Consider the following 18,840-nt stretch of genomic DNA (forward strand, 5'->3'; position numbering starts at 1 on the left):
CCTGGGTTAAATGCAGACCACTGACAGATTGCCAGGGACCAAGTAGAGCCAAGAAGTCCTTGAACTTCGGACAGCGACACTACCTACACTCGCCACTAGATGGCAGCCGCACCCAAAGAGCAGGGGGCTCTGGCCTCTGACCACGCCCCCGCCCCAGGTCTGGCCCCCCGCGGCAGATGACCACTGGCCTTGGAGCCCCTGGGACTGGACCTCCTGGAGGCTCTTGATGCCACTGATCCATCCCTCTGAAGATTTGTCTTCCTCCCTGGCTCCACTCCCACTGGCTTCAGGTCCCCACCCCCATAGCTCCTACCCCACATTATAAAATTCCCACTGCGGAGCGCGAACCGGATTTCCTGCACAGGACCTGGCCGGGCTGCCGCGTTAATAGGTACAGATAAAGAAAAGGGCAGTAGTGTCTCCTTGGGTGTCTCCTCTCCACGTCCTCCAGGAAATAAGGACGTCTTGAGAACTGTCAGACAGGAGGAAATAGATAGGTAGACACAAGGCAAAAGCGTGCGAGAAGAGACAAGAAGAAAGCAAGAAGCTGAGAGGGGAGTGGCTGGAGGAGGAGACCGTAGTCTCAGCCCCAGGCTCTGTGCAGGCGCCTGACCTGGCAGGAGTGACCAGGAGACAGCTTTACATAACTGAGTCGCTCAAGAGGATGGAGGGGCCAGACCAGGAGAGACTCAGGGCCATCGAGTCCCATCTTCTTGGCCACGGTGCCCTTGATGGGAAAGGAGACAAAGACTGGCCAGGGAGTTGGGGCCGGTGGAAGGGGGTGGCTCTTCCCGGGGCTGCCTGATTTTGAGTAGTTGTTTGCATGATTTTCCCAGAAAGCAAAAGGCCTCTCGACCATCTTAGAAGGAGTCAAGGGTCCTGTGGAGTACGGGGGGCGGGAGGGGACCCTTACCTGGTATCTATATCACCCCACAGGCAAGGTCTGGGTCAGAAATATCACTGTGGTACAAACTTATTCTCCAAGAGTGTTGGTGTATTTTTTTTTTCTTTTTTTGGTTGTTGGGTTTTCTTAAGATAGGAAGCAGCCATGAATGGTTCTTAAGATCAGGCAAAAAGACACTGAAGCAAAGAGCGTGAAAGATGGGTGTCAACACAGACACCCCTTCACTAGACTTGTAGCCCCGCAGCCCATCGTGGGACCCCTGCCTGCTCGCCTCCCTTGCTGGCACCAGCCCCAGGAGTGGCTCCCATGGAGTGGCTCCACAGAGATGGGCAGAAGGAACATTCCAGAAGAGGACAGCCCGTGTGCAGAGGCACAGAGGCTCCAAATGCCTTTATCAGGGTAGCCAGCTCTTCCTGCTTGGCTTGGCACTGGCCTGGTTGAGCCCCAGGAGTCCTGCGCTGTGTCCCAGAGACCCCTCTGTTCCGGGCAGACCTGGGTGGTCGGTCACCCCATTAGTCATATCCTGGAACACGGGACTGGCAGGCAAGGGGGAGCAGAGATGAACTGCAGCGGCTGGGAGCTCCAGGACGGAGGTCAGAGGGCTAAGGGCCATCCTCCAGGCAACGCTGGACTTTCATTCTGCCCCTTCTGCAGCCCAAATCTCTCAGTAGCCCTTCCTCCTGGGGTGGCTAGAGTCAGCTGCCCAGGGACCATGCTGGCTTCCTACGCCTCCTCTTCTGTCCCACGAGGGCTGAGCCTGAACACAGCGCAGCTTCAACCCCAGATATTTTCCCCTGGACCCAATCCCCCCATCTGCTTATATGCTAACCTATGTACATTGCTTCTATGTGTACCTACATACACACATGCGTGTACATATATGTGTATCCTACACATGCATACACTCTGTATATCACAGAGCTACCTTCATTAAGTCCTTGCTGTGTCTGTTTGCTTATTCAACTCCCACACAAACTTTCCGAGGTCCTAATGATCACGTCCACTCGCCAAGTGGAGAAGTCAAGGCTCAGAGAAGTCCTTTGTGCAAAGCCAAGTACCAGGATAGCAGCACGCCTCACAGAGCTATGTCAGAGAGCTCCACGGGGCAGTCAGTGGATTATGACACAGGCCAAGAACATGGACTAGCACTGACATGGACAAAGTCTTCCGCAAGGGCCAGTCTCCCCCACAGCCATGCTGACGCCACCTGCCACCTGCCACACCCCGAGGCCCGCACAGCAAGCATGGGAGCCTGAACAGAGAGGAAAACAAGACTGATTTGATTATGTGCATGGCAGGGTAATTCACTCCAGGGTCTCTTCCCGGATTGGAGAGCGTGGACGCAGAGGCAGTGACGGCAGAGCAGAACATCCTGGAAAGCCTCCCGCTGGGGTTCCCGTGGACACCATCCCCCATCCCCCCCCCCCCCCCCCCCCCGGAGCAGAGAGTGCGCGCCGTTCCTGGCCACCCCTCCTGCCATCTCTCCCAATCAGATTCTCCAGACTCTTCGCAGTCTGGGAAGTTCCCGTTCATTTGTGGGTTCAGAGATCACTCTGACAGAGATGGAAGATTCCCTCGCCTGCTTTGGTCTTCCGCATCCCTGGGAGAGTCTCCCTGATAGACCATGGAGGAAGCCCCCCCGCTCCGTGGACTGGGACCAGTGGCAAGGACTCTCCCCCACCCCGTGGCCAGTCTGGCTGGCAGGGTTTCAGGCAGTTTTGTTGGCTTCCGGGTACCCCTTGGGGCACCCTGGGGACAGACAACCCAACGCCTTACAAGCAGCTTGTGAGAGAGGTAGAGACCCTTCCCCACTGGATGGCCCATTCCAGTGGGCCATCATTCCATTCTCATTACAGTCACACGCGAAGCCACAGGGGCATAACAGGGGAAGCCAGGCAGGGCAAGGGTGAACATCTGCCCCCTGTCCAGAGACACCTGGGCCTGGGGTGGGGCAGGACCCCGCTCTGCCCCTGCCCTTTTGTCACCCAAAATGCCCACTCACAGGCTCCGGAAAGTTCCCAGAGGCACCCCCACCATCTCAGAACAGAGGATGTTAAGTAAGCCTCCACCTGCCCTCTCCATCACCCAGAAGGACCACGGCTCCTGGATCTCATTGTCATGGCCTGCGCTGGACAGAGCCTGCAGAGCCTCTGGGAAAGCCAGCCTTTGGCCATCCATCACCACCACCATCACTCACTCCACCAACCCACAAAGCCCAGCTTGCCTGATGTCTGAGCCGGGGCCAGGAGAATCAGCCCTGCCAAGACACCAGCCTAATGCAGGTCTCCACTCAAACTCGATGACAGACTGCAGAGAAGCCTCATTAATTTTTCACAAGGTTTATCCAACAGTGGCAGAGCCGAGCTGAGACAAAGCCACATCACGAGAGTGCCTGTGCCAGCAGCCCGCAAAGGGTTAACCCATTAGCCCATATCCTGGTGAGCTCATCCCCACTGGAGCCTGCTCAGTGGCTGGGATCAGAGGCACATCAGCTCCTCGATGGGGCCAGGGAGGCTTTCTCTGGCTGGGATGCAGAACTTGAACAGAAACTCGTTGCTGGGTTCCGCCTCCCATGCAAGTCGCGTGTGATCCCCAGGTTCACCATCCTCTCCCCTGGGACACTGAGGACAGTAAGTAAGGAGGGGATCGGTCCCCTCTGCCCTCCCACTTCCCTGGAGAAACGGGCTGATTTTTAACTTTGCTTCGCGGTGTGCTGAGTCTCTGAACTGGAATTGGAACGCAAATATGCTGGACCGAGCCTCGGGATGGGGAGAACCGGCCACCAGCAGGCTGGAGGGCACTGCCCGGGGAGAACGGTGACAGCCCAGTGGCAGGAGAGGAGGGGGCTGCCCTGCTGAGGGCCCAGTGGAAGGGAAGCTGTGTGCAGACAGGGGCTTCAGCCCTAAGTGTAGAGCATCTAGACTTCACCCTTGGCCACTGGGAGGGGCGGGGAGGGCCAGGCAGGGACCTCAGTCTCAAACCTGGGCAGAGGCAGGAACAAAAAGGCTAGACAGCAAAGCACCAGGCAGCCCTCCCGTTCCCGGTGTTGCATGGGTGGCGGCAGGGGTGGGGGTGGAGGGTGGGGACTCACACCCAGAATGTCCTCCTGGGAATCCCAGATCAGACCTCAGTGTCTGCTGCTCCCGGTAGTGTGCGGGCGTGGCAGGCGCCAAGGGCAGGTGCCAGGGAAACAAGGGACAGCGGGCTGGCTGGGGCGGGCTTCATCTCAGCAAGGGGAAACGAGGCAGGCACAGAGCACGCAGACCGAAACACGTAGGGCAGACCAATCATCTGTGGAAAAGCAGGCACCATCACCTGAGCTGGGCAGGGTCTGAGTGCTGGCTGGGTGACGGGAAGGGCGGTGAGTGGCACGGTCTGGGCGGAGCGTGGCCTCTGGGGAACTTCCCTTCTTAGAAGTGCCGTGAGCGGGTGACAGACGGGGTGGCCGAGTGGCAGTGACAGTGGCAGCGTATTCAGAAACGCTCTGGCCTCCACTTTATCAGCTCAGGCACTGGGCCCCACTCACCTTATCAGAGGAATGGGGTCACCCACTGCATGTCTTGTTCAAGGGAGGGCAGTGTCTGGAACCAGCGGCCGTGTGGGGCAGTGAGGGGGCAACTCCAGGGGAGAGAGAGAGAGAGAGAGCAAGACCTTCCAGGGCTCGGGAATGTCATAAAAAACCCGTGCACGCGGGTCTTTCTCAGAAACAACCCATTGTGTTATTCCCGATGCTTGTATTGCCAGCCCACCCTCCCCGATGCTCCCAGGGGACGACCTGGCTCTCTGGGCCCAGTCTCCAGCAAGGCAGTGTGAGCCTCCTCCCCTTCCCGAGCTCTGCTTTGGGTCCCTTGCAATTCCCAGAATAGCCCAGCTCCTATCAGGAAGGAGACACTTGGGAACTGACAGATAACCCCAGGCCCCAGCACGGAGGGGTCTCTTATGGGGCTTGCTGGAGAGCGCAGAGGCTGCCTGCCTAGCTTAAACAGAAATCGAATCTCTCATAACAACAAATATTTTTGGTGTATGTCCTGTGTATGCAGTCGTTGGCACATTCTTGCACCAAAAAAAAAAAAAAGCATTTGTTGCAATTTACCTGGGCACCCTGTCATTTTACGTCGTTACATCTCGAACCTGCTAATAGTGACCAAGTTTTGGCACATTCAGAGGAGAACGCCACCAGCAAAGGCCCATAGGAGCGCCGACGTGAAGATGAGCAGGAAGGGGGTGGGGGGAGGGCAGGGAAGACAGCACGGGGGAGAGGCGGGTGCCACGCCTGAGAGAGCACCGTGCTGTGTATAACAGGCCAGAGTTTGGGCCCAGGCAGCTCTGGACCTCAGTTTCCTTATCTGTAAAATGGGAGTGAGGACAACGGGGCGCCCCTCCTAGAGCCACCAGTAGGAAGAGGGGTGCTCTGGGCGAAGAAAGTGGCCCTAAGTGGTGTATTTCAGACACTGGAGAGGAAGTGTTTGGTCTTTATTGTCTTGGACCCTCACTGCCGCCCGGCACCTTGCATAATCCACACGCACGGGGCCCCAAACCATTTCTACGCTGGGGGATGAATATGTGATTGCGTGAGAAAATGCCCAGGTCTTCCAGCGGCTTCTCTCCCCTGGCATCTGAGACATCTCCTCGCTTCATTTGTTGGAGACGCCACTGAGCAAGCCGCGACGGGCAGGGAGGGAGGAAACACACGCCCCCTGAGCTCCTCTGCAGAGCAGGAGACTGGCTTTCTTATATCCTGGGCGCGGAGACTGGCGCACAGGAGTGGTTTGGAAAGTGGGGCCGTGCTGGTGAGCACTGTTTGCTGAGCACTGCGTAGCCCCCCTGGGGGGGAATGCAAGGTCAGGAGCCAAGCACTAAAATGACACACGTAGGTGGTGTTCCAAATAAGGGCACGAAGGCAAACACGCGGTGAGTGAGCGGATCAGCACTAACAACATTAAGGGACGGTCCTGGGGGTCCGTCCCTTCTGGAGGGGATCATTCGGGCCACCAGACCCAGTCTTTGCAACATCCAGCCCCACCCCCCATCCCCGGCTTGCGGGACGTCTGTGTTTTCCTTCATGGGGCGGGAGGTTTCCAGAGATGAGGTGGACAAGGTGAAATTCCTGTCTCTCTCCATCTCTCACCTGCATTTCCTATCCCAATCCCAGTTTCTCCAAGAAGCACCTTCTCTTCCTTCCCAAATTTCCTCCTCATCGGAATCAGCTCCACGGTCTTTCCCAGGTGACTCCCTCACTTTGCAGATCTCCCTGTGACAATAGGTCCACCCTGTCCTGGGGTCACTTCGCCCCGGCCCGCACCTCTGATTTTCCAGGTAACGTGTTTTGTGCCCATGCCCCGACGATGGATCCCCGTGTTCCACTAGCGACATCCTGCCTTTCTGGTGGGAGCTGTCTTTCCACCAGCTCTCCACCCAACCCACCAATCATTAGGATTTTTCCAGTCACTTTCCTGTGGCATATAGTTTGCACACAGGGAAATGCACAAGTCTTAGCAGGCTGTATGGACAGACAGACAACCCCCCTCCCATGTAACCCACAGCAAAAATACCACGGATGGAACACTTCCATCCACCCCGGAGAAAGCCCTTAGTTCCGTCCCATAATTCCCTTCCCTACAAAACTGTTTTGAGTTCTATTGCCTTAGATTACTTCTTAGAAGTTTCTAGAAGGCCCTATAATTGGAAATATACAATAATGTTACTCTTTGATACATTCACCTGGTATGTCTGGGAGACATCCAGGCTGTGTGTCCATGAGAACCTTGTTCCCTTACATAGTTCAGTCCTTTTCATGGCTTTAGTATTCTGTTGTGTGAATCTACGATCTGTCGTTGGGTGAGTTTCTGGCCTGGGCTGTTGTCGGGAGAGCTGCTAGATGCATATTCTTAAATAAGCCACTTGTGGACACAGGCTTTCGTGTCTCCTGGACAAATAAGTAGCTGGAAGGGCAATTCCGGGGGTGAAGGGTGGGCGCGTGTTTAATTTTGTGAGAAACTACCAAGCCTGTTCCCAAAGTGTTTGTGCCATTTTATATTCTGCCAGTAGCGTATGGGTCACCATTTGTCTTGTGAGATTTTTTTTTAAGATTTTATTTATTTATTTGAGAGAAAGAGAGCATGAGTGTGGTAGGAGGGGCAGAAGGAGAAGGAGAAGCCGACGCCCCGCTGAGCAGGGAGCCCGACACGGGACGCGATTCCAGGACCCTGGGATCATGACCTGAGCCGAAGGCAGACGCTTCACCGACTGACCACCCAGGCGCCCTGTTTTGTGAGATTTGTAAACATTGCGCATTCTAGTGGGCGTCCAACTACGTCTCCTTATGGTCTCGATTTGCATCTTGCTGTTGAGTATCCCTGTCAAGCATCTTGTCCGTGCATTCATCTTCCTTTGGGATGGTCTGTCTAAACCTCTTGCACATTTTAAAAATTAGGCTGGCGAATGGTTTTTACCCATCAGATGTAGTTCTTCATGTGTTCCAGATACAAATCCTTTGATAAATACGTATTTTGCAAAATCTTTTCTTCTAGCCTGTAGTTTGCCTGTTCATCTCTTCTGAGGAGCCTTTAATGAGCAGGAGTTTCCAATGAAGACGAAATCTTACTTAATTGCTTTTGTTTTCATGTTGGCTTACTGCCTACTCTGTCCTGAGGAAGTTCGCCTGCCTGTGGGTCACAACGGTATTCCTCTCTGTTTCCTCCTAAAATCGTCCTCGTTCTCGCTTTTTATGTCCAGGTTATGCCTGTGATTCGTCTAAATTAATTCTTGGGTGGATGCCGTGAGGCAGGGGTCAGGTTTCATTTTTTTCCAGTAGAACATCAGTGGCCCCATCGACACCTGTCGAAAGGACTTCCCCATGGAATTGCTTTGTCAAAAGGCAGCTGTCCTCAGTCACTGTCTGGATTTCTAGCCTGGTTTCGGGAGACAGTAGTCTGATTTCCTAAAAGTCAGACTTATACATAGCAGGCTGGCTTCCTGGGCTGGTTCCTGCAGACTGGGGTGTATGTGTGTATGTGTGTGTGTGTGTGTGTGTCCGAGTTCTGTTTTTTTAAGTAGTCTCCACTCCCCACATGGGGCTCGAAACTTCAACCTGGAGTTCATCAGCCACTAGCTGAGCCCGCCAGGTGCCCCTCAGAGTTCTGGCTTTAGACATGGTCTGGCCATTGTCTGTATATTCCGTTTCCCATTATTATAAGCATTTGCAGACATAAATAAAAGTAGAGATCGTAATCACAGGGAACGTCCGTGTTTCCACCACCCGGATTTACTGTCACTGAGCGTCTTGTCGACCTGCCTCTGGCCGGAGTCTGAGGTTTTCATGTGAATCACGGCATCACGGCATTTCTTCCCTGTATGTTGTTTCAAGCCTTAGCTCCGTGTCTTGAAGACATTTTCTTTGATGTCCCCAGGATCGTTATCATTCCAAATACAAATTTTAAATTCTTGGTGTCATCTAATCCCCAATCCAAATTCTGACTTCCTTAAAATTATCCCCAGATGTCTTTGTCCAGTCGGTCTGTTCTAGTCAGAATCCAGAAAAAGGGACCGTGTTGCGTTTAGTTAGACCTTTCAATTACCTTTGTTTAAACATTTGATTGCTGTTTAACCTCCACACAGAAAAGCAGTCATACGGCGAGTCTCCGGCACGAACGGGACACACCCATGGAAGCAGCTGTAGCAGATCGAGAAACAGAACGTTAGAGCCCCCCAGAAGTGTCCAACGTGTCCCCACCCACACCCCCACCAAAGGCAACCATTCTCCTCATTGAAATAGCACAGATTTTGAATTTGATGTAAATGGAATCTCATTTTATGTAAATGGGGGTTTTATGTAAATGGCAGTTTGCCTGGCCGCTCGTGGTCGGTGTCCTGTTTGAACCTCAGTGCTCGTTCAGGCTCAGGGCTGTCCCCCTTTCCTTCTCGTGGCTGTGGGGTCCCAGACCAAGGCGCCATCTTGGCGTGAGCCTGCGGCCTGCCCAACCCCAGCTGTGAGCTACAGTCTATATCCACTAAGTCCGCCTCCAGACACTCCAAACGTGGCCTCTGGGGGAGAGGGACCCATCACTCTCTTCTTAAATGGCTGCCCTGAGGGCTGAGCCCATATTCAAATCTTGGGGAGTCCAGGAGGCCTGACCTCTGGCTTTCCTTCCTTCCTTCCGCCATCTCCCCCACAGGCCCAGCCTCCGGGCCTCAGTACCTGTCCACCACTGAGGTGTCCCAGACGTTGAAGAGAGGCGGGTGTGTTCGGTTTCGCTGTAACAAATTCCCACAGACGCAGTCACTGAAGACAAAGAAGTTTATTCTCTTATGGTTTGGGAGGGCAGAGTCCAAAAATCGAGGAGTCCTTAGAGCTGGTTCCTTCTAGAAGCTCTGAGGGAGAACTGGGCCATGCCACCCTCCTAGCTTCTGGCAGCAGCTGGAAATCCTCGGCTCTCCTTGGCTCTTAGGGGCATCGGTTCAACCTCTGTCTGCGTCTTCAGCATGGTTTCCCCTCTGTATGTCACATTCTCCTCTCCTTTCTCTTATAAGGACACGGTCATTGGACCGGTCTACTTGAGGATGACCTCGGCTGGAGACCCCTGCCTTCCTCATACTTGCCAAGGCCTCTAATCCGAATAAGGTCACATTCTGACGTGCTGGGTGGACCAGTCAACCCACTGCTGGGAGTGAGGGAGCCTCTGAGATGTATGAATCAAGCCCCCAGGAACTTAATCCAAACCTGGAAATTGTTCTCACCAGGCTGGCTCAGCTCCCCACATGTCCCCTGGTCCCTCACGCAGCTACAGCAAGGGGCCAGGCCCTTGGAGAGCCTGCCAAGGGCCAGAAGGGAGGCCCCCCATGGAGGATGAGTCAGCTCGGCCTTGGCCCTCCGGCAGCTGCAAGCTAGGCAGGAAGGACAAGCTGGTGTGGGGCTGCGGTCCACACCAAATTGATTTCCCCCTCCCCCACCACACACAGGGGACATCTGGCAATTGCCGGAGACATTTTTTGATTATCATGACCGGAGGAGGTGGTGGTGTTACTGGCATCTGGTGGGCAAAGGTCAAGGCCATTAACACAATCTCCTACAATGCACAGGACAGCCTCCCTATAACAGAATGACCCCGCCCCAATAGTACTGCTGCTGAGAAACCCTGATACTGGAAAGAAATAGAGAATATTTTAGGACTTGAATAAAGTGTTATAGAACTCGTAGCACCCTGACTTGGGGATTGTCAGGCAGCCCGGAGTCTCAGAATTGAGGTCTGGGTCACCACCAGTGGACTGATCTAAGATGATTTTAGAAGCCCCTTACCCCAAATTTCTCATTTTACGATGAGAAAACAGGACAAAAATTATAACAACAATAATAATAATAATGATTATCATCATCATCATCATCATCATCATCATGGCCCTGTCTGGAACACCTATGTCACACAGGGCTGCAGTGTTTATGGAATGTGACTGTCCTCACAGCCCAGTGGGGTAGATGTTTGTATTCTCCTATTTTAGTTGTGGGGCTAGTAAGCCTCTGGTGGTCACAGAGCGGCCCAGGGTCCCACAGCTCAGGTAAACCGCTTCACTCTGTGGTCCCTCTGATGTCAGGAACTTAGATCTTTCCATCATCACACACAGATACCACAGATAAGCCCGCGGACTTGCCGGCATCACAAAAGAGTGATTTTTCGCGGAAGCCCTGCCTGTCCCGTGACTGTGCCAAGACCCACATCACCTCCTAAGTAAGTCAACTAAATGAAAGGTTCCCGTTCTTGGAGATTCCATGAGCCATCACAGTTTAGATAGACAGATGAGAGACAGACAGACATCTACATCAGGTGACCAACTTCTGCCTTGCCAGGGACAGATACTAACGAAACCGACGATCCTCTTCCCATCACGGTCATTTCATAAAATCAGGAATATTTCAAAGCCAAAAAAGAAAGAAAGAAAGACAGACCAGTGTCTCAGAATGAGATTATCCTTTAAATTGAGTCGTTGAAAAACTGAGTATGAAAAACCGACCACCGTGCTCCTGTTTCTCTATCACACAGGGAATCCCTGTAGAACTACTTCCTGACATGCCTCCATATTCCATGAGAAGTTACGTGTCGGGCAGGCGGGTGAAGCCCCAGAGTAAAAAACTCAGAGTCTCCTAGTTGAAGGGCGCTCAGGCCGCATTCAGACCAGCCCGATCTGGTGCGCAGAGCTTTTAAGTTCAAAGACCTTGGTGTGAATCCCAGCACAGCTGCATGGGACTTTCGGGGAGGCCCTGGCCATGCTCCTAACTCTCACGGTGCCTATCTTTGCGCTTAGAAAATGGGAATAGACAAGTGACTTCCCTGCGGGGCCAAAGAGCATGTGCTTGGTGCTTCCACCCCCCTGAGCTCCCCAACCTTCCCCCGCCCCCCCACCTCCAGATGTGTTCAGTGCTGTGAGCTCCCCGCCCCCCTCCAGGAGCCATGGTCATGGTCGGTGCCTCCAGCAGCATAGTTCCTGCAGGGGAGGCAGAGGCCACCTCCCACCCAGACAGGAGCTCTCGAGGGAACAGGTCCTTCTCCATCCAACCCACCTCCAACAAGACTGAGAATGTCTGCATTCCTACTTCTCCCTGTCACCCCCAGCATTGCAAGGCAACAAGTCCTTCTGCCCTGGGTCTCCACTGCCAAGTGGTAGAAAGGGCCACCCGGGCCGGGGTGGGGGGTGGCGGGGAATCCTACTGGAGATGTCAGAACATCCACAGAAAAAACTGAGTGGCAAAAACCAGCGTAAGTCCCCGACCCCCAGGACCTCACATCAGGTTCCATGATCCCTCTTTTTTTTTTTTTTTTTTACCAGCTCGCAGTAGGGCGGGGGAGGGGAGAGATCACTTTGCAAAGGGCCATTGGCTTATGCAAACGGACCACAGGACCCAAGGGGCGGCAGCGAACACCTGTGTCCCTGTACTCAAAAAAGCCCATCAGTTTTTCAAAGTCTTTGGAAGCCGAGACCCAAATATCTTCTCTCTAGATGAGTGTCCAGGATAATGAGCATTCACCTTCTGAAGGCACGGCCCTGTTACGATTCCCATTTCCGCCATGTCAAAGGGGACGGGTCTGTAACTGCTTGTTCTGGAAAGGGGGGAGCATTACAGTTGGGGGAAGTGGTTCAAGCCTGAGCTGTTGCGGGGTGGAGGAGGGTGGGAGATGAGGGATCAAGTTTGGAATGAACATGGTGGGAAGTGTTGGAGGAGAAACCATTCACTCCGGGACCCAGCTTTCCATGGGAGAGCCTTGGTAAAGAAGAACCAGCAGGTTCCAGGGTGCTCTGGAGGCCATCTCCTCCATCCCAGGCTACCCCTCACCCAGGGGCCAGACTTGCACTCTCCTCTCCATATTTGGGTCTGACTCACTCCATTTGGGGCGTTGGGGGAGCCCACTGTGACTGGGATGAGTTGCCCCCCTTCCCCGATACACTTTTGGCTATTGGAAAGCAATCTGATTTGGGTGGGGCCCGAAGAGGCCCAACCCGAAACAGAAGAGGGGGGTCAGAGGAAGAGCCTCGGGGTTCCTGGAGGACGGAAGGACCAGGAGCTGGGGACCCAAGGCAGTTCATCGGAGGAGGGAGACAGAGCAGAGGCTGGAGGGAGCGTTGCTTGAGGAAAGTCAATCCAAGTAGGCAGGCAGGGCCCTGCAGAGAACAGTGGAAGAGTCTGTGGCCTGGGGACACAGGAGGAGAGCATGGCCAGCAGGGTCTCAGAGCTTAACCCAGGGAGGCACCAGGCTCTGCCAGGAAGAACCCATCCAAACAGTGTTGTAAAAAATGCTGAATTCATGCTCGGGACCACCAGGAGGGAGGAAGCAGAAAGGACAGTCCGTTGTTCATTCACTTGCTCGCTCACTGAAAGGGAGGCAGCATCTCTGGGGTGCACCAGGCCAGACCTTCTGGAGACAAGTCAAGGATGATGCCTCAGACCGGGGAGTCGGTGAGGACCTCCGGGAAGCGGACCAGGGCCCTCTACAGCCTCACCTTCCTCCCACAAGCAGAAAGTACCAGGGGAAGAGAGGGCTCTGGTGACTAAGAGGTATACAGATGGGCTCAGATGAGAAATCGGAGCAAGTGATCGACTAGACTCCATACCTTTACAGGCCTGAGATTGACCTGATGTCATCGCCACGGAGGGTGGGGCAAGGGGGCACTTAGATATTCAAAGGTCATGCTCTGAACCTGGTGCATGACTGCCCCTGGCTGAAAAACACATAAAATCCTGGGCTGGGCTGGAAGATGTCCTCCACATGGTAAGAGCAAGAGCAAGAACAGAATGGGTTCAAATCCAGCCTCTGGCAGCTGGACATGAGTAGTACTGTTATCCCCATTTTATGGATAAGAAAGCTGAGGCACAGAGACATTAAGTAACTCACTCAAGTCACACAGCTAGAAAGTCGTTGAGTCTGAAAATAATGTGCCATTCGCAAAAACACGGCTTTTGCTTTTTTTTTTAAAGGGGTACCCCTGTTCCCTGTTTTAAATACTAAAAGCAGTTGATTTGAATGCTATAATATTTATCTCTCACAAGAAAAAACAAAGAAACATGCCAGTGAGTGGTTTCTTATTTATGGGGATCTCACCTGACTTTCTGTTTGGCTTCAGCACAAAACCCAGTGTCGCCCTCCACTGAGAGCCAGACCAGAGACGGATGCTGAGAACAGGAAGGGCGTGTGGGGACTCCTTGGGCTTCACCCTTGTTTCTAAGTGTTACGGGTAACAGGTGCCCAGTCCCGTGGAGCCATGACGATGGAGGCTCTCCCCAAGGCCCTGGAGGTCGATGAGAAGTCTCCAGAATCCAAGGACCTACTGCCCAGCCAGACGGCCAGCTCCCTGTGCATCAGCTCCAGAAGTGAGTCAGTGTGGACCGCTACCCCCCGGAGTAAGTGGGAAATCTACCGCAAACCCATCATTATCATGTCGGTGGGCGGCGCCATCCTCCTCTTCGGCGTGGTCATCACCTGCTTGGCCTACACCCTGAAGCTGGGTGTCAACAGCCTTAAGGTCCTTAAGATGATAGGGCCCGCCTTCCTGTCTCTGGGACTCATGATGCTGGTGTGCGGGCTGGTGTGGGTGCCCATCATCAAGAAGAAACAGAAGCAGAAACAGAAGTCAGTTTTCTTCCAGACTCTCAAGTCCTTCTTCCTGAATCGCTGATGGTGGCCTCACTTTCTCTTCTCCCTGTCACCCTGCTGCCTCGCCCGGGAGGAGATCTGACAACATCCAACATTCCCCCATCTTCTTGGTGGAGGTGGTGGTTGTGGAGGGGGTTTAGCCATAAGACAGGCAGGGACAGCCTTTTCCTGGCCCTCTGGGAAAGAGCTCAGGGCTCCACATGCAGCTGGGGAGCGCTGCTGGCTCGATCTCATTTCGTCTTTCTGATATTGCTATGCCTCCCTTGACGCTGGCCACAGCCTTCCCATTTCATGGCTCATTCCCCACTCCTGCATCTAGGTGCCACTCATCGAACTCTCTCTGCCAAGTGCTATGCATGCTGGGAAATTCCTGGTGCAAGGCTGTGTCCCAAGGGGAACCTCATGTTCACACACATCAGAGTGTCCGAGCTGGATTCCCCATTTACATCCTTCTAGAACCCAAACTGAACCATGGAGGTCCTTCACAGAAGAGAGGGAAGACTGGCTTCTGGCTCTGTGGGGTGGCCAGCCCCAGCTCCCTCGGTAGGCAAGATACTGATCTGCATCTCGAGGGACAAGTCACCAGAGTGAAACATTCCAAAGAGGGAACAGAGGAGGGTGTACAGGGAGAAACGCTTTCCAAGAAGGTGCATTCCTCCCTGGAGAAGGCTCTGGGAGTCAGCCAGCGGGGGACGTTTAACTCCAAGTTACACAGTATTTACACCAGAGACAATCGGGGTGGGCTGGGGTGCCAGAGTTTGACCCTCTAACATCTTCTCGTTGACTGTTCTCCCCTCTGAACTTGACAATTAGCCATGGACAAGTGCATGTTGCCCTAACTTCCTCCTTCCCCCTACCTGCACCTCCTCCCCCAATTCTAGAGCAGTAAGAGGAAGACTGCAGCGGGATTCTGTCAAGATTTTTCTCTCTTCACCTGCATGGAGAACCAAAGCCAAGATCGCAAGCCGCATTTGAATGGTCTGTGGGTTTCCAGAGATAGGATTTGTTTCGGAAAATCTTATCTGCTTTCCCCGTCCCTACCCATCAAACAAGCAAACATTGATTGGGTGCCTGACTCAGGGCCAGGCCCTGGGAGGGAAACGGGCCAAACAAGGTCTGTGCTCTTATCTTCTTTCCAAAGTGAGACATACAGGCCAAGGGGCCATTGGATGACCTGTGCTGAGCACTCTATGGGGGAAAGGCAGCAGGTGTAGAAACACAATGAGACAGCTCACCCAGACTGGGGAGAGGACAGAGGGATTGCCAGAGACTGTGTCCTCTGAACTGAGAAACAAAAGGAAAGATAAGAGCTAGCAAAGGGGTAAGGGTGGAAGGATTTGGGGCAGCAGGAATTGCCATACAGAAGTTTGGGCAGGGGGTCATAACACAATTAGGAAACTGCACAGCGACTTCCCCTCTCCTTCCTGCTTCCCACTTGCCAGAGTACAGCCTCTCCCTGCATCCGGGGGCCACACTGAGGTCATGGACTGGAACGGAGTTTCCAGAGGACTCCCCCCCAAACAGAGAGCATCCATGGGGTAAGTGCTCCCAGAACCTGGCACTTCCAGTAGCAACCAGAGGCTCTGGGGTGACAGACCCAGAGGCTGCCCTAGGCCAGGCCAGAGGCCCAGTGGAGTGCACTGAACGGAGGGCATCCTGCACTAGAATCACCTTTGGCTTGAGCTGCCTTCCTTCCCTGGTGCTTCTGGGCCCGCCTCCCCTGTCACCATGGCAACCTCTCTTTCTCTCTAACAAGCCACCAGGAATCTCCATCCTTCCTGGTGGTTCCCTATGCAGTCAGAACCTCACCTAGTTCCCTCTGCATCATGGGAAATTCCATGGAGGCAGGTACCTGTGACAGGACACACCCCCTGACCCATCCCCTATAAGAAGCCAGAGTTTGGGGGAAACTGTGGCCTTTGAACTTCACCCAAAATGACCATGTCTCTCATCCAGACAGTTGTAGCTGGGTCTTCTAGCTAAACTGTCTCCTGTGCAAAGGTGGTCAAGACCAATCCGGGGGGTGGGTGTTGCAAGGCCTTCGTTACTAACTGTAGTTCTGATGCCTCAAGTGGTTGGGCTTATAGATCATTCCCCTTTCCCTGACATTGGTCATATTGGTCCTATAATATCACTCTTACATTCCTGGTGCTTTCTGGGACAGGAGCAAAGGAGGTGGGCTCCCAACGAGCTCCCTGGGAACGCATGACCCCTGGGTCTCATGTCATCTGCCCACAAGCTTGTGGTCCAAGCGTAGCTGTGGTAGAAGGGCCCATGGATATCTTGCTGGAAGGAAGGTTGGGGACAGCCATGACTCTAGAAGGTACCCAAGGTCTGGATTCCCCTTGTGGTTTCCACCAATACTTGCCCATACACCCTGCCCCCTTCAGCTAGTGTCTCAGGAAGAACAACGATTTGAGAGAAAGCTCTCCAAGCCTCATTCCTCCCCACTGGGATCCCCCATATGCGTGTGGACCAAGGAGCATGCCAGCATCACGCAGAGGGACTTTTGCCAAAGACCATTGCCACACAGGAGACTGGGGTATGAATGGGCCTGCCCTGTAAATTCAGCCCAGACCGGATGCCACATTTCTGGGAGAAAAAAAAAAAAAAGCTTCACCACTACGACTCCTTTGGCGCCTGTGGATTGGAGGACAGGACCAGCATCCCCGTGTTCTGCAAACTGGACTATATTATTCTGCCCCGTAGCTATTCTGTTTGGGAGACTTTGATTTACTCTGAGTCCCAAAGATGGATATAATGTTGAATCGTATTCTATTCCCCAGTGTCTGCTGTGTTTTCTTTCTGTTCCATCCACCAGGAGTTCCAAGATCATATCCACTAATTCTTTCCTCTAAAACGCACCCCCTTACCACATGCCCTTCCAAGCAGCGTGGGCGGGGGGTTGGGGGGAAAAAGGGAATGGTGGGGGTTTCCACAAGGGTCCTCAGGTGCCTGGCAGGAGCTGAGAGCCCCACACTGAGAGGCTAACAAAGCAGGCAGAGCAGAAAAGTTCCTGACTCTTCCTTTCCCCACAGGCCCAGTATTGAGACCATAAAGAGACAGGGCAAAGAACCTTCTAGAATGAGTCAGCGGGCAGGGCTAAAGCAGGTGGCTACCTGGAAGTCAGCTTGTTGATGTCCCCATGAACTTAGGAGACCAAGCATGGTGGGGGGCAGTGCAGCTCCCACGACCCCCGTGGCCTCCTTCTGCCTCTTAAGCCTTTCTTCTTCGGCTCCTGGACCAGCCTCTTCTGCTTCTCCAGATCTTAAAGCCTGACCCTCTTCTACAGTCCCCCTGCCCCCACCAGGCTCACCATGTCCTTGACTTTCTGCCTGCCCTGGCTCACTCTGTCCTTAGAGGGGAAAAGAAAGGAAGCTCTGGGTCTGCACAAACACGCAGTGTTTTATTCCTCCTTCGGTTCCAGCAGCTTTGACCGACTCATGACACCCCATAGCCCTCCGTCCCCTACATCCATCTCTTTGCCACTATCTCTAGCCCTCGGGGATCAGGGTCCCTAGAAAATGACATCGCAGACCCTGGAACCTGTCTGATATGAAATGTGCACAAGGGGATGGCCTGAGCACGTACCTGGTGGAGTTTCTGGGCCCTACCAGCTGCAGGCTGTGGGGGCTGTGGTGGAGGAGGCCCTGAGAAGGGGTGGGAGGAGAGCGGGAGAGCAGCTGGCAAGGACACTCAGGAGTGGTGTCTGGAGAGCAGAGAAAGGGCCTGGGCTGAAAAGGATGGACATTTCTCGGGTGCTCCCTGCATGCCGGGAACTGACCTCCGCACTCAATCAGTAACTCACTTAGTCCTTCCCCAAACCCTGTTCTCAGGTGCTACTGTTACCATCATCCCCACCTTACAGACGGCATAAGTGAGGCATGGAGACACCAAGCTATAGGACAATATCAAGCCAGGATTGAAATCCAGATGGTCCAGCTCCTGCGGCCACACCCATTACTCCCACCCCATCCAGCTCTCCAGAGGACCCAGGGTCACGGTCGTGGGTGGGGAAATAGAGCAGGAGTGCCGTTGGGGCCAGGAGACTGGCGGGGAGACAAACCAAGCAGGGGCCCAGAATGCCCCAGAACCAAGAAGGTGGCCAGGGGCCAAGACGAGAGACAAAAGGGCCAGGAAAGGACCCAGCAGGCTGAGCACCTCCTGAGAGCCAGGCAGCATGCTAAGGGCAATCACATGGTAGGGTCAGAGGCAGGAGTGGGGGGCCTCGAATGGCCAGAGTGGGGTGGCCTTGGTATCTCCCGTCTTTGTCCCACCGGTAGGCTCCTCTGCTCGCCAACTGGAAGATCTGGAACCAGATGACACTTGGGCTGTTATGTCCTCACAGCACATCACAGGACAACTTTGTATCCCCCCAAAATTTAAGACCGCCTTCCACAGGGGTGCTTAGAATCAAAGGATCTAAGTCAAGATCCAATGTCACTATTCCAGGAAGCCAAGTGGCTGAGCGCCAAGGCTTTCTGCAGGGAAAGGGGCTGGAGCGTGTCCCCGCTTTCTCAAAAGACCCTCCTTGCCTCTTTTAAGACTAGAAACAAGTCCCTGATGAGCTGTGGGCCTGGTCCCTCTTTGACGCAGCTAGACCAGTGGTCACCCATCCAGGTCCCACCTCCTGCCCCGACCCGGATCCCTGAGCCTGTGCTCTCGGCACCCACTGGGTGTGGCCAGTTGCCATCTGAGCTTTCTGTCTGTGCAGACTGCTGCCCACAGCTCCGGGAGCTATGCAAACTGAGCCAGGCCCTGGTCTTAGGCCACCCACCCCCTCGGGTCTCCGGTGGG

General features: G+C 54.0%; 1 protein-coding gene across 2 annotated transcripts; it reads left to right on the forward strand.

Moving 5' to 3' along the window:
- Nucleotides 1–3,397: 3,397 nt before the first annotated feature.
- Nucleotides 3,398–14,564, forward strand: PIRT (phosphoinositide interacting regulator of transient receptor potential channels). 2 transcript variants are annotated; one of them, XM_047709296.1, is made up of 2 exons: nt 3,398–3,534; nt 13,514–14,564. In XM_047709296.1, the coding sequence occupies exon 2, from the start codon at nt 13,652–13,654 to the stop codon at nt 14,063–14,065; it is 414 nt and encodes a 137-aa protein (XP_047565252.1). In that variant the 5' UTR covers nt 3,398–3,534; nt 13,514–13,651; the 3' UTR covers nt 14,066–14,564. The 2 variants fall into 2 exon arrangements, with proteins under 2 accessions (XP_047565252.1, XP_047565253.1); XM_047709297.1 differs by lacking the exon at nt 3,398–3,534 and adding an exon at nt 10,577–10,626.
- Nucleotides 14,565–18,840: the final 4,276 nt, after the last annotated feature.

Source organism: Lutra lutra, chromosome 16, assembly GCF_902655055.1.
Source record: "Lutra lutra chromosome 16, mLutLut1.2, whole genome shotgun sequence".
NCBI classification, from domain to species: domain Eukaryota; kingdom Metazoa; phylum Chordata; class Mammalia; order Carnivora; family Mustelidae; genus Lutra; species Lutra lutra.